The 16,285-nt window shown below is 40.9% G+C and overlaps 1 protein-coding gene and 1 non-coding gene across 4 annotated transcripts; one reads left to right on the forward strand and one right to left on the reverse strand.

Moving 5' to 3' along the window:
* Positions 1-1,648: 1,648 nt before the first annotated feature.
* Positions 1,649-13,283, forward strand: LOC102964278 (mitochondria localized glutamic acid rich protein). 3 transcript variants are annotated; one of them, XM_042983871.1, is made up of 4 exons: positions 1,649-1,768; positions 5,856-5,959; positions 11,010-11,103; positions 12,446-13,283. In XM_042983871.1, exons 1-4 carry the CDS (start codon positions 1,687-1,689, stop codon positions 12,889-12,891), a joined length of 726 nt encoding a protein of 241 aa, XP_042839805.1. In that variant the 5' UTR covers positions 1,649-1,686; the 3' UTR covers positions 12,892-13,283. The 3 variants fall into 3 exon arrangements, with proteins under 3 accessions (XP_042839805.1, XP_042839806.1, XP_042839807.1); XM_042983872.1 differs by lacking the exon at positions 1,649-1,768 and adding an exon at positions 2,646-2,809; XM_042983873.1 differs by lacking the exon at positions 1,649-1,768 and adding an exon at positions 5,149-5,213.
* Positions 9,652-9,736, reverse strand: TRNAQ-UUG. Its single transcript has one exon. It is a non-coding gene; the product is annotated as a tRNA-Gln (tRNA).
* Positions 13,284-16,285: the final 3,002 nt, after the last annotated feature.

Genomic DNA, 16,285 nt, shown 5'->3' on the forward strand with positions numbered 1-16,285 from the left:
GAACAGTGTCCTGGGAATCACCATCATTTATAGTTGATGAAAGAATCTTTTTTCAGGGGAGCCTCCAACACATTAAATGACAGTACAATGCATGCATTAATTCATTTAGATAGCTAACCCCTAGTTGCCAGAGAATGTGTACTTGATGCTGGTCAAGGTAGTAAGTGCACTCACCTGCATTTTGCTGCTTTCAGGACTACCAATTTTTTGGTGGAGTCCTAGCCCTTTCTTGTGCTGCTTGGAAATCTAAATTTGATCTCTCAACTACAGGTTACCTAATTGCTCTTATTAAGTGTTTAATCACTAGGGATAGCTAGCTGCTCTGAGTATCAAAAACCCAGTTCTGACTTTGTATTCTTCAAGTGAGAGTATGTTAAATATTACTAGAGTTGGGTGCAGAAGTAGAATCTCTGAGGAGTGTTTATTCAAATAGCAAATGAGCAAATGTGCCTGTAACATGCAAAAGAACTCGAAACTAGAAGAACTACGATCATGTCCTTTATTTTTTAATTCATGACCATCAGTCCCTGGACATTCCTCCCTACCACCAAGCCATTTGCTAAAGGTAATAATTACCATCTTCCTCAGAGGGTTGAAATGAGAATTAAAGGAGATAATATATGTGCAAGTGCTTTATACACTATCAAGTGCCAAACGTATATTAGGGAACATTATAAATATCTTTTTTAAATGTTTATTTATTTATTTTTAAGTGAGAGCGAGCAAGAGCAAGGGAGGGGCAGAGGGATAGGGAGAGAGAGAATCCCAAACAGGTTCTGTGCTGTCAGCAAGGAGGCCATTGTGGGGCTGGATTTCATAAACCTTGAGATCCTGACCTGAGCTGAAATCAAGAGCCGAATGGATGCCTAACGGACTGAGCCACCCAGTGATCCAATGAGGGATTATTATAGTAGGAAACATGTCTTCACAAAATTAATCATTTAGAAAATTCTATAAGCATAAATTACTGGTTTCCATATTCAAATCATGACAAATTCTTGTAGCCACAATGAGGCAAGAAATTGAAATCTGGGGCAAGAAACTAATAGTTCAGCGTTTTTGGTTCATATGGAAATACCAATTTCACATCCAAGAGAGGAATATACAGCATTTTTGGACTTTGTATTTAAGGTCTCTGTAACAGTGAATTGCCTGGAGATTCAACTATTGCCTGGGAATTTTCTTGGGATTCTGAACATCACCCACTGCACCGATGGAAGGCTGAGGCTACTCCTCGCTCCGTCTCCAGGAAACTTCCCGCTAGCCTTTCCACTCCTGGGGAAAGCTAACGGACTGTGTGACTTAAAATGGGCTCAGATATCACCCCGCATGATAAACCAGATCCATCTTACGACGCGAATCCCTAAACATTTCCAGCCTGTTCTGTGGAGTTCCACTCATTGGAACAATACGGGGCAGGCAGGTGATGGTGACTTCCCGGTTTCCGATCCCTTGTCTAAGAAGGCGAGACCAGCTAGCTTCCGAGACCCGGGAGAAAGCAACAGTCTGGAGATTGGGTTGGGGGAGGAAGAAGCGCCCGACCAGCCGCTCCCCAGCTCCCCGGGCCCGCGCGGAGGCGCTGGGAGGGGGTCTGCGCTCCTCCCCGGGGCGGGGCTCGCCGGGGCTCCCGCGCCTGGCACCGCGCGCTAGGGTGCAGAGTCTGCAGCGCGGCGGGCAGCGGGCGCGATGTATCTCCGCAGAGCGGTCTCCAAGACCCTGGCGCTGCCTCTGAGGGCGCCCCCCGGCCCCGCGCCGCTCCGGAAGGACGGTGAGTGCCGCGCCGGCCCGGGCGTCCAAGCCTGCAGAGGACAGGCGCCTCGCGCGCGGATTTTGAGGAGCCCGCGTACCCGCCGGCACCCAGTGGGCCCAAAGAGGCTCGAGCTGCAGAAGCCAGAGGTTGAGGAAAGGGGGGAGGAATTGAGGAAAGGCGCGGGGAAGACGCCCCGAAGCTCTTGAAGACTTTGGGAGTAGGGGGCCTTCCCAGAGCGGCTTCTGAATGCGGAGTAGGCTTCCTGGGTTCGAAATGTTGATCTTGGGCAAGTGATTTAATCTCACTTTCCTCATCTCTAAAATGGGGACAATAATGGTTGTGAGTTTTAATGAGTTAGTATGTGGTTAAAAGCGCTTCGAGAAGTGCCTGGCTGACGTACGCATAGCTTGCTCTTTTTGTTAGAATAGGGACCAGTGCGCTCTCCACCTACGTGAGGAAGCGGAGGAACGGTTAGGTAGATGGACGCTCATCTGCGAGCCCCGCAGGGCGGGGCGGGGCGGGGGTTGGGGAGTGCGGGCGCAGTAAATGTTGGGTAAATGCTCCTGAGTAAGTAAACTCAAGGCTTGTCCGGGTCTCGGCAGCCTGAACGCCGAGAGCCTTCGAAGCGCTTTCCTTCGGGGCGGCACGGACACCTGGAGCTATCGAGCTGCTCGGCTCTGTCGCTGCAGTGTCCGTCACCTTTAGATCTGGGGACGCTGGGGGAAAAGGGAGCGTCTTCAGAAATTTCCTAAAGGGGACGTTTAGGCGTGAGCTGGAAGCTTCTTATCTAAAACTTGACTTACTCGAGAGCGCCTATTCTAGTGCCTGGAACGTTGTAGGTGCTTACTGGAACGTGTGAGCATGCGTGTTTTCCCTCCTGCAGCCCGCGGCCCCCGGCCCGGCTTTGCGCTCCGGCGCAGCTCAGTGCCCGCGGCCCTTCCCGCACCTCCTCCGTTTCCCGTCTCCTTCCCGTCCCGCTTAGCCCGGCGGCTTTTAGATAACCTCTTGGGAAGTTCTTACTTCCCCCTGCACTTCGCCTCACTTCCTGAGGCTTGTCAGGTAGTTTTAGCCCAGAGCGCGCATTGGTGCCCGAGAAAGAGAGAAACACTCCTGCGGAAAATTCCATGGGCCGATTCCCCTCCCTCCCGTGGTTAGGCCCGAGGTGGTGATGGTGGTCGTGGGAAGGGAGGAAGGTCTGTCCAGCTAGCTTTATTTTTCTCTTAAAATACTGGTGGGAAGAAGCTGCATCACAAGTCACAGAAATAAGGCATCTTCGTTTTCCTTGATCTTTATACCAAAATACAGCAATTTTTTGTCACTGACGAAATAGAAGCCATTAATTTTAAGCTTCTGAAGATAAGGAGGCCGTTGTGACCGGGAGGTGGGGTGGGGTGGGGTGGGGAGGGGAGAGAGAGGAGTCCCCTGACCTTGGCCTTCTTCGGCGTTATCTCCCGCACCCACCACCGTCATCAGGCACAAACACACGCACCTCTTTTGTTAGCTGCGCGTTTCAAATAATTTCCGCCTCAACTTGGGGTAAGGGAAAAGTAGGTTAAAAATTCTAAATCGTCAGTTAGCAATACTGGTTGTAGCAGCACTGATCTTATTCTAATTTTCATCTCATTCCTTTTTGTGTAGCACTGATTTGTTTATGTATTTTAAGAAATACTATTGACTGGAAATTTGGCTTTAGTCACGGACATTAACCTTTTATTGGTACTTTCTGTTTTGTTGAAAAATAAAACTTCCAGTTTTATCGAAGGGTCAAATTTTAGCGTACCTCATCAAATTTTGTTGTCTGGCTTTTGCTTTTAAAACATGTAACTCTTAATGAATAAATAATTTGGGTTTGTAAAAGATCATTGGAAGGAACACAGAAAGGCAAAAGAGAAGTCATCTGTAATCCAACCACTCAGTGAATACCACCATTTAAGTTTTAGTATATATAATGCTCCAGACTTTTCTTCCTCTCCTCTTACATTTTTTTTTTCTTACCCACATTGCTTCTAGGAACTGAGATATATACGAACTGTATAGATTATTCTGTTATAACTTTTCATTTCATATATTGTAAATATTTTCTCATGTAAGTAAATATTCTTCTGCAAAACTTCTAATATCTTTCACATTGTATGGATATGCTCAAATTTAATCTTTATTAAATATTTATTTCATATTTCATTGCTCTTTTATTATTTTTTAAATTTATTTTGAGAGAGAGAGAGAGAGAGAGCAAGCAGGTGAGGGGCAAAGAGGAGAGACAGAATCCCAAGCAGGCTCCACACCATCAGCACGGAGCCTGATGCAGGGCTCGAACTCACAAACCATGAGTTCATGACCTGAACTGAAATCAAGAGTTGGATGCTTAGCAGACTGAGCCACCCAGGAGCCCCATTGCTCTTTTAAAGAGCTGTCATAATTGTATTTGTGTTTAAGTCTTTTCTCAAATCTCTGATTTTCTTTTTGCTTCATATTTAAAATGATTTTTTGATATATTTTCCAATTACTTATTTTTATTTATGTAATCTCTACACCCAACGTAGGGCTCAGATTCACCACCCGGAGATCAAGAGTTGCATGCTCTTCCAACTGAACCAACCAGGCGTCCCTAATCTTCTTAATATGTCGTCTGTCTGGTTGTCAACTATGGAAGCTACATATTCCCTGCTTAATAACAGATGTATGTTTAAACCAACAAAAGCCCCACTACAAGTCAAAGCCATAGCCTCTTATGATAACCTCCTTGGGTACATTTTTGTGGAAAAAATATTTTTTCCAAGAGAAGGTCATTTATATCTAAACTAAAAATACACATACGAAATCTTTCCAATACGGCTACTACAAAAGTTGATAATCAGTGCAAATGTCTTAAGACTTGCCCTCTGCAAATCAAAACTTCTTACTAGTCCTCATACTCTATGTCAGGCCACTTCCAGTTACCTTGCACTTTCCCAGTCATACAACTCTCCTGCTTTTGCATGCCGTGTGGTGCCTTCTGCCTCCAGTGCAGTTTTCTCTTCCCTTATTTATCTGACAATCTCCTCTACTTTCCTTCAAAGTCCAGGTCATCTCTTTTCAACTGTGACAGCTACCTTGAGCCACCTAGCTGGGGTTTTTCACTGAGTTTTCATGCTGTGGTTGCAACTTCTATTTACATCTGTTCTAGCAGTTGTCATATTGCATCACAATTATTTGTCTGTACATTTGTTCCCTCCTTGTACACTGTGAGCTACTTGAGGCTAGGGACCTTGTAGATCTTGTTCACAGTTATATCCTTAACGACGCTAACAATGCCAAAGACATAGGAGGTGCTCAGGTGTATTTGTTGAATGAATACATGTCTCTACTTTTTTATCTTTAAGGAATTTGAGCTATATGAACCTTGAGCTCTTTCTAGCTTTGAGTCTATTATAAACATTTTAATTCCAGAGCATATGGCATATACAAGTTTTAGCACTACAGAGTAAGTATTTTTAAACATAATAATACAGGAACTTTATCTATTTCTATTAGTTTGTACAGAATTGTAGTTTCATTTCAAACATGACCTTTTTGCAACATTTGTCTTAAAAAGCTTATATCTGCCCATCTTTAAAGGCTTTACGTTGGAAAAATTAAGATTTTCTTCCTACCTATACATTTGTATTACAGATTTATAGAAATGTGTTGGATTTCAACATGTTTTATTTAGCATGTAAATTTTAAGTACAAATATATTTAATTCATTTTTTTGGAAGAATGATCTTTCCCAATGAATCCTGTGGTGGAGTATATACAGCAAATGAATTTCTTTTGCATCTTGTTTGTTAAAATTGTTCAGTGCCTTTGTCATTTCTCCTTACCCACGCCTGCACTCCTTCCAAGAAAAGCATGATGCTAAGCATAAAGCTGACAGGTTTCATAAGTACTTAATCAAATTAGATTGGGAAAATGTCAAATGGAATTACTACCCTACCTTGTAATAAGCTAATAACCTTAAGCTAAAATCACTTGATGTTAGTAGATTCTAAGTTCACTGAAGGGGAAAATTTTTTTTAAGATATAATTATTTTAAATAGTTTTGCGTAACTGGTGGAGCTAACTGTGTTTAAACTTGTTTTCCTAGCATCTCTTCGCTTGATGTCATCTAACAAATTGCCTGGATCATCTGGATCAAATATGATCTATTATCTGGTTGTAGGTGTCACAGTCAGTGCTGGTGGATATTATGTAAGTGTTTAAATAAACAAAATATTCAGGAATTCATATATTTTACAACCTGTGGTAAAACTCAAAGCATTGTCAAGGTCAGGGCACGGGATTAGTTAAATATATAAGATTATGAAGATTTTTTAAAGTATGAAATCACCATTTCTTAATACTGCCAAGTATAGGTGACTTTCTGTAAAAATGATGTTATAAATACTAATAAGGGGCGCCTGGGTGGCTCAGTAGGTTAGGTGTCCGACTTTGGCTCAGGTCATGATCGCACAGTTTGTGAGTTCGAGCCCCACATCATGCTCTGTGCTGACAACTCAGAGCCTAGAGCTTCCTTCGGATTCTGTGTCTCCCTCTCTCTCTGACCCTCCCCCACTCACATTCCGTCTCTCTCTCTCTCAAAAATAAACATTAAAAAATTTATAAATACTAATAATAAGAAATGATATTTGAGTGTTTATCATATGACAGACTCAAGGCTCATTTAGTAATTAGTGATTCTATAAGGTAGGTACTACTGTTACATTTAACAAGAACTATTTTGAAAGATTAACTTAAAACAAATAGACTATTTTTTAGAGCATTTTAGGTTCACAGGAAAATGAACAGAAAGTACAGAGTTCTCATACCTTCGCCCAGCCCTCCTCCCATCAACAATCTCACATTAGTGTGGTACATTCGTTACAACTGCTGAGTCAATATCAAAACATTACTATTAACTAAAGTGTTTTGTGTACATTAGGGTATTGTACATTCTTTGAGCTTGGACAAATGTATCATGATATATATCCACCACTAATGGTATCATACAGAGTAGTTTCACTGCCCTAAACATCCCCTGTGTTCACCTATTCATCCTTTCCTCCCCCAATCTTTTACTGTCGCCATAGTTTTTATTAATTTTGTATATCTTTATACATTTTCATTATTTAAAAAAAAATATTTATTCATACATTTTTATTAACATTTTTTTACATTTATTTATTTTTGTGAGACAAAGAAAGAGTGTGAGTGGGGGAGGGGCAGAGAGAGAAGGAGACAGAATCTGAAGCAGGTTCCAGGCTCAGCTGTGAGCACAGACCCCAATGTGGGGGCTCGAACCCAGGAACCGTGAGATCGTGACCTGAGCTGAGGTCAGACATTCAACCAACGGAGCCACCCAAGCACCCCGTATTCATACATTTTTTTTAAGATTCCAAATGGGGGTACCTGGGTGGCTCAGTCGGTTAAGCATCCGACTCTCGATTTTAGCTCAGGTCACCATCTCATGGTCTGTGAGCTTCAGGCCCATGTTGGGCTCCGCACTGACATTGTGGAGTCTGCTTGGGATTCTCTTTCTCTCTGTCTCTCTGTCTCTCAATCTCTGTGCCCCTTCTCTGCTGCTGCACGCTATCTCTCTCAATAAATAAATTAAATAAATAAATAAATAAATATTTAAAATAGACAATGTAAAATTAAAAAAAAAAAAATGTTTTCCTCCCAGGGAACCACTGTGAAACAAAGCTTTTAATAGTGTGACTTTGGAGCTAAAATGATGGAATAATTGTGCATTAAATAAGATAAATCTGTATGAATCATTTTGCCATAAATTTTCTAAATCAAAATTTAATCTTCATTTTGAATAAAAGTAAAATAAATATAAATTCTTCAGAAATTCTAAGAGTACACAATCACTACATTTTGGTTTGACCCTACAGAAATATGCATAAAGGGATTTTTAGTCATAACTAGGAGCAGTTTGAAGGATTATGTAAATGGCCAAACCAAAATACTTCCTCTAATCTTCAGAATTTTGAGAGCCTCGAGAAACCAGGAAACTTCAAACATGCCCTTATATTATTGTCCTCCACTGATCTATCAGCTTTCACTCATACCCAGATTCCTTTCCTTCAACTATCTTTCTACTGCTTAATGTTGAATTCACTGCCCAGGGCTACTATCATTGGATGTAGGCCACTGGAGAAACAGAGATTGGACTAGGCCATGTGATTATGTGAGGAGCTGGAAGACGGAATTTCATCTGGAGCTCACTCTACCCATGACTATGTTTATTAGTGCCAGACATGAACCTCTCCAGTCCATCAAATCTTTCTTTGCAAAAGCAGCCTTACACTGGAAGGTTATAAGCAGGCCACTCCTGCGAGTCCTCTCTGGCCTTGTTCTCTCACGATGGGAGTGGAAGTTGGACAAGGTGATGATCTCCAACTCTCTTTCCACCTCTAAGAATATGTGTTTATTTTTTAAATAAATAAAAACAGTTTTTATATTTATTTATTTTTGGGAGAGCACAAGTTGGGGAGGTGCAGAGAGAGGGGGACAGAGGATCCAAAGTGAGCTCCACACTGACAGACTGACAGCATGTGGGGCTCAAACTCAGGAACCAGGAGATCATGACCTGAGCCAAAGTTGGACGCACAACTGAGCCGCCCAGGTGCCCCTTTTTTAAATAATTTTTAAGTGTTTTTTTTTTTTTAACTCTATTTATTTATTTTGAGAGAGAGTGTGAGAGAGTGTGAGCATGAGTGCGGGGAGGGGCAGAGAGACTCCCAAGCAGGCTCCACACTGTCAGGACAGAGCTCAATGCAAGGCTCGAACTCATGAACTGTTAGACTGTGACCTGAGCCGAAGTCAAGAGTTGGACATTTAACTGACTGAGCCACCCAGGCCCCCCAAGAATATGTGGTTTTACTCTGGAATGTTGGAAGAGTTAACTCCCAAGAACCTTAGGCTATTGTCAGGAGGAAATACTGAATGTGAGGCCCTTGAAAACCTGTATTGAAGTCCCCCTTCCCTTCTTTGTCCTGTACTAAAACAAATTCTGTATTAGATTCATCTGAATTGAATCCAGAGTTGCTCCGTAGCCGGTTTTTTATTTCCAAGTAAAATCTTCTATTACGAGGGCCTCTTGGAATCTGAGAGAGGTCCAGGTCACTTCAGTTTTTTCAGGGTCTGAGATATTTGTGGGATATTTTAAATGCTTATATTTAATATATAATATCACTTGGAAATAACTTTGAAAGTCTAGATTTGAGGCTTTCCAAAGGCCTCTTCCGATAGGCCTTTCTTCTACTCTGTGTTTCACCGTGTTAGATTTGGAAAAGCTAGATTCTCTTGGCCACACGTGAGTATGAATCATTCTAACACCGTGGTCTCTTTGATTCTGCCTACACTAGTCTTTTTTCTCACCTTGTATTGTAGGCTAATGTTCCCTGGGATGTTGCTGCTGGGATGGTCATTTCAGGGACAAACTGTGAACTTCCGCACAGGCTCAGCTTTAGGGTAGTGAGAACTGAGGGCGGAGGGTGCTGACTCAGCACAGTGGTATTATAGCTTTCAGGAGCTTCCACCCTACTAGGAAAGTATTCCCTGCTTTTATTTGGAAATGGTGGTGGGCATTCCTGCTGGCCCTGTTTGCTCTGTATGTTTCAAACCCAGATGAAGTCTGAACTCACCAAACTCGAAGGGGTTTGTTAGGGCCGCTTTGGTATCATTTCCACCCTCGAGGTCATAGATTTTCCATTTTTAGAGCCTAATTTTAAAATCTTATAAAATGGCCTGTAATTTGCAAAGTACAATTTTTAAAGAAAAAATTTTTAATGTTTATTTATTTTTGAGAGAGAGACAGAGCATGAGCAGGGGAAGGGCAGAGAGAGAGGGAGACACAGAATCCAAAGCAGGCTCCAGGCTCTGAGCTGTCGGCACAGAGCCTGACATGGGGCTCGAACCCACGAACTGTGAGATCATGACCTGAGCCAAAGTCAGGCGCTCAACCAACTGAGCTACCCAGGCGCCCCGCAAAGTACAATTTTTAATAATATGCTTGGTTTATGACTATTAAAATTTTGGGAATACTATATATAAATATACAAATCTAAAAAAAAATCTGTAATGCTACCATTAAGCGATAAAACACTACCTACACTTTTTAAAATGTGAGATAATATAAACAATATTATCTAACTAGTGAGATTTTCATCTTTAGAATTTCATTGGCTAATATGAGTACAGGTCAGAGATGACTCTACTCGAATGAAAGGAAGCCTGCACATTGTATCTATGATTAAGATAACCTTTGTTCCTAATTCTGTTTCTCACATAACCCATAGTCAGGTCATAGAGCTGCTTATAAGGAATAACCCTAGCTTATTTAAGAAATATTCATTAGGGTCTACAAAAATGCCATTTTGGAAGATTTTTAAAAAACTTTTTATTTGGAGATGATTGCGTTGCACGTGTAGTTATAAGAGCTAATATAAAGAGATATAATATGGTCTTTGCCTCATTTCCCCCTGTGATCAATATCTTTTCATAGCTATAATTCAATATCACAACCAGGAAGTGGACATTGATAATATCCATTGACCTTATTCAGATTTCACCACTTTCACATGCACGTGTGTCTGTGTGTGTATTTACTTCTGGGCTGTTGTGTCACATGCGTAGATTCATATATTCACCACCACCGTCAAGATACAGGATCCCTTGTGTAGCCCTTTTATAATTGCACTCACTTTCTTTTGCCCTCCCATTCCTTCTTCCTGTCCCTGGCAACCACTAATCTCTTCTCTGTTTCTAGAACTTTTCTTTTTTATTTTATTTTATTTTTTTTATGTTTATTCACTTCTGAGAGACAGAGAGAGACAGAGCATGAGCAGGGGTGGGAGGTAGAGAGAGAGACACACACACACAGAATCTGAAGCAGGCTCCAGGCTCTAAGCTGTCAGCACAGAGCCTGATGCATGGCTCAAACCCACAAACTGAGAGATCATGACCTGAGCTGAAGTTGGACGCCCAACCGACTGAGCCACGCAGGCGCCCCTGTCTGACTCTTGATTTTGACTCAGGTCATGATCTCACGGTTTGTGAGATCGAGCCCTGTGTCAGGGTCTGCGTTGACAGCTCGGAAACTGCTTGGGACTCAATCTCTCTCTCCATCCCTTCACTGCTCGTTTTTTTTCATTTCTCTCAAAATAAATAAATATTTGAATTGTATATACCTTTGAACTTGGCATGATGAATCTTAGAGCTCAAGAAATAAACTTCAGCACACATTTACTTTCAGACTTACAAGACAGTCACATCAGAGCAAGCCAAACACACGGAACATGTAACAAATTTGAAAGAAAAAACCAGAGCAGAGTTACATCCACTCCAAGGTAAAGTGAACTTATTATTTTTTTTCCCCTGAGGCACTGATTTCCATTATCTTAGTCTAGCAATGAACACTATTTGCTTGTGGCTTCTTTCCTAACCTGACAGAATGGCTCTGGGCAGGAGTTCACTCGGAAAGGGAAAGCCCAACCAAAACCTAAAGAATATTGTTACACGTTTTGAATGAGTGCATTAGATAAATGAAAACGTTTTACATTTGTACTGCTGACCAGTGGCTTTGAATTCTTTGTGTGGTAATATTACTTTCCCCCTACTCAGGCTTCCATTCATGCAGGCATAATTTTAGTATCTGTCTCTGTCAGCAACTTAACCTTTCATTTCCCTTATTATTATTTTTAAATCCTGAAACTAACTTTTGTTTCAGTTTTGTCTAAGATCACCCTTGTGTCTTTGCCTACAGTCCACTTGACGTTAGTACAGTCAGTCATGTCTCTGACGTCCCTCAGTTGATCTGATTGAGAAAATGGGAGCTACTAGAGCAGAAGCTTTACATTTTCACTCTAATGTATTTTCTTGCCTTAAACTGCTTGCTTTAAATGCTTTTTTCCATCTCAGTTATAATGCCATTATTATCAATTACTATGATCACTATTTAGGGACAGAGATAATAGCTGCTTATGAACCAATGTTAACCTTTTAGTCATGACAACAGTAAGCAATGGAATATCATCAATAAACATTATTGACTATAATCATGAGAAGGCTGATGGTAATAATAATAAAATACAGCATTTCCATAGCACTTTTGGTTTTAAACCCCTCTTCATGCACATTATTTTAATCAAACCTTACAATAGCTCTGTGAGGTAGGTATTATCGTTATCCCCATTTTACAGGTGATAAAACTGAGGTTCAGAGAGGATTAGTGATTGCTCAGTCATCAACTAGTAAGTTGGCTGCTTTCCCATGCTATTTCACATGACATGTTGGCTGTTTATTTTCATGTTCTTTGTATATAAATAAATAATATATGTAGATTATTTTTTTTAAGTTTAACAGATTCAAAAAGGGTTATGAAAAAGCAGATCCACATTTTCCCTTCCCAGAGGCAACCAATAATACCAGTTTCTTTGTATCCCCCTAGAGAGAGTCTTTGCAAATAAAAACTATCTAGGTGTATCTTACCCTCCTTTTGTCCTAAGATAAATAGTACCCTGTGGTCTACATTGCTCTTTTCCTTGCTTTTTTCACATAACAGTCTACCTTAAGGACCACTTCTATCAGTATATACAGATTTGTCTCATTTTTAAACATGGCTGCACAGTGTTCTACTGTATTCTCGTGCTCTTTAAATTAATACTTTGCTTCATGGGCTACATCTTAAAGGTGAAAAAGAGAACCGTGTGGAAGCTGAGAAAACAAGTTCAGAAGTCCCTGAAGCATCTTTAGTGGAAGTACAGGAGGCAGATGCAGAAGATACCCCGGATGCTACAGGTGCAGCCACGAGAGAGGCTTCAGCCCGTCCAGGTGATTTGGAGGACGCTCTGGTGGAGACAGACACGGTCGGTGCTGAAGCTGGGGCAGAGGTTACAAATGCAGCACCCAGCACAGTGGCAGAAATCAGCACTGAAATGCCCTCAGAGGTTCAGAATGCAGCTTTGGATGAAGCTGTTGCCATCAGTAATGATAAGGGGACAACAGAGAAGGAACACTCTGGTGAAACTGCTGAACTGGAAGAAGAGAGTCCTCCAGCTGAGTCAGAATCCTCTGCTGGGGATGATTTACAGGAGGAAGCCAGTGTTGGTTCTGAGGCAGCCTCTGCTCAAGGCTGATCTCATGCTGAGTGACACCTCAGTGAAAAAGGCCATAGAGTATCTGATAGGTGCTTTTGTAGTTTCAGTAATCTTAGTTTTAAAATAGCCTTCTTTTCTAGAAACCTTTAATGTGCCTTGAAGATTTTTGGCATCTACTGATAGATTTCAGGATTGAGAGATTTGAGACTTTACATGTCTGAATAGTTTCCTACTCTCTGAGTTCAGAACATGACATTGCAGTAAACAGCTTAAAGAGTTCCATCTCTGAATTTAAGTTTTACATCATAGCAGTTGAGCTACCTGCATTCACTTTAATTTTGCTAGACCTGTACCTTATTTTAATGTTTGTGATTCTAGATTCTTGAGTTTTGATTTGAACTCATTTAAATAAAATTGGAAAATCTTCAGTGCTTCTATTTTTATTTGCTAATATTTATATGTATAAATAATGTATAATATATAATATCAAAGAACTATGTGTAATATAGCATCACATGAACAATCGAAGAAAACATATAATCTATGGAGAACTCTACATATAACAATATATATATCCATTCTCCCATCTATATTACATGGGGGATTGTGCCAAGGTTTTCATTTCAGTTTATTTCAGTTCAAACAATGGCTTTTTTATAGTTTTTTTTTTTTAAGTTTATTTATTTATTCTGAGAGAGGGAGAGAGAGAGCACGCACAGGGTAGGGGCAGAGAGAGAGAGAGAGAGAGAGGGAAAGAATCCCAAGTAGGCTCTGTACTGTCAGCACAAAGCCCAATTTGGGCTTGATCTCACAAACCATGAGATCGTGACTGGAGCTGAAATCAAGAGTCAGATGCTTAACTGACAAAGTTACCCAGGTACCCAAGTTTAGACAATGTTTATTTGCCAGGAATCATTCATTAACTCATGTATTTATTCATTCATGTGTTCAACAAATACTAAGTAAGCACCTATAACCTATCAGGCACTGTTTTAAATGTTGAAGTTAATATATATATATATATACACACATATATATATATATACACACACACATATATATATATACACACATATATATATATACACACACATATATATATATATACACACACATATATATATACACACACACATATATATATATATATAAATTTGTACCCTTCCCAGCTTGTATTCTAGAATATGATCAAATAATAAAACACATAAGAAAACTATACCATATGTTAGATACTGACAAGTGTTTAAAAAGAAAGGTAGTGAAAGTGAAGGGATTTTAAGTGTTTAGGAGTGGAAGTTGTAATTTTACTTTATTTATTTATGTTTATTTTTAAGAGAGTGGGCGGGGGAGGGACAGAGAGAGAGGGAGAGAGAGAGAGAATCCCAAGGAGGCCCTGCACTGTCAGCACGGAGCTTAATCTGGGGCTCAAATTCATGAACCGTGAGATCATGGCCTGAGCTGAGATCAAGAGTCAGACACTCAACCAACTACACCGCCCAGGCGCCCCAGAAGTTGTCATTTTAGATGGGATGGCCAGAGACAACCTTACTAAGAAGCTGTCTAGTGAGTAAAAACCTGAAGGATGTACAAGGGACTTAGTCATGAGGACATGGGGGGATAGGGGAAGAAGAGCCATTCCAGATGAGGGAACTGAGAAGTATAAAGGATCTGAAGCATGAATATGCTAGAGAATTTGAGGAATTCTAAGGTGGCCAAGTGGCTAAAGTGGAGTGAAAGGGAGGGAGAGTAGTTGGAGATGATTTCAGAAATAGGACAAGGGTTATGCAGGGATGAGCCACATCATGCCGGGTCTTGTAGGGTTTGAGGTATTACTTGGAGTAAGTTGGGGTGTTGTGGATGTTGCTGATACTCTGCCTAGATCCCCTTACCTGGGCCAGTACATTTACTCCCAGCTTCTGTGAGTGGGACACACACATGCCCCACCCTCACCCAAGGCAGCTCACAACCAATGACTGACTGCCAGAGTGGTACAAAAGGTGGGGCCGACTCTGTGGGACAGGTCATGCTCCAGAGCTCCCTGGGGGGCTGAGGTCGAAGCTCGTTTTCAGTCTAGGTTACATCTTTGTATAGCTTTTCTCTCCTAGTCTCTCCTGCTTCCCTCCCTACTACTCTCCAACAGCACTTCCTCAATAGGTCAATTGCCCCCAAATTCCTGCTCTGTTTTAAGCTTTGTTTCTAGGGAACACCACCTCAGATAATTGGTACTGGATGTGGTCCTTGGAAGCAGACCCTAAAAATCAGATTCTGAAACTGTCACACTTCTGCTAGATGGCAACAAGGACCTCAATTGTGGTAAGTGGAAGACTGCTAGTTCCTGGCATTCTATAGCAACATAATTGCAGAGATTTTCACCTTTGGTAAACTAGAGTGGAATATACAGGCACACCTCAGAGATATTGCAGGTTTGGTTCCAGACCACTGCAATAAAGTAAGTATTGCAATAAAGCAAGTCAAATGGATTTTTTGGTTTCCCAGTGCATATATATATATATCAATTATGTTTATTAAGTCTATTAAATGTACAATAGCATCATGTCTATAAAAAAAACAACATACATACCTAATTTAAAAATGTTTTTTGGGGCACCATCTGGCTCAATTGGTAGAGCACCTGACTCTTGATCTCGGGGTTGTGAGTTCAAGCCCCATGTTGGGAGTGGAACCTACTTAAAAAAAATACTTTTTGCTTAAAAAATGCTAATCATCACCTGAGCTTTCAGTAAGTAGTAATCACGGATCACAGATCACCATAACAAATATAGTAATAGTGAAAAAGTTTGCAATATTGTGAGAATTACCAGTATGTGATACAGACTCACAAAAATGAGCAATGCTGTTAAAAAAAAAATGGCCACGAAAGACTTGCTCCATGCAGGGTTGCCACAAACCTTCAATTTGTAAAAAGCGTGATATCCATGAAGCACAACAAAATGAGGTATGCCTTTAGGTGGAAGGTGATCTACCGCTGGCTTAACGCCTCTGGAATTTGAGAAGTACAAAGAAACAGTAGCTTTAAGGGCTTCATCATTGCTATACGATGTTTAAGTCTCAGATAAGGATGGTAACTTGGGTTTGTTTTGAATTTGTCAACTCTGCATTAGCCTCATAAGCCTGAGGACTACGGCACAATTGAGGGATGCTGTTCTACTAAACATTTTATAAGATAAAGCAGAAACTCTACCCAGTGCCACACTTATGACTTCAACATACACACAAAAATGCATTCTTCTCTGCTGTTTTGCTTAGGATGATTTCTGCTGCAAATAACAGAAACCAACTCAAAATGGGTTAAACAACAAAGATAGGTTTTTTGTGTGTGGGGGGGGTCGGTGGGGGTGGGTGGGTAGGTTGGTTTTTTTTTTTAAGTAGGCTTCACATCCAGTGTTGGAGCCCAATGCCCTGAGATCAAGAC

The sequence above is a fragment of the Panthera tigris genome, chromosome B1 (genome assembly GCF_018350195.1).
Source record: "Panthera tigris isolate Pti1 chromosome B1, P.tigris_Pti1_mat1.1, whole genome shotgun sequence".
Classification (NCBI taxonomy): Eukaryota; Metazoa; Chordata; class Mammalia; order Carnivora; family Felidae; genus Panthera; species Panthera tigris.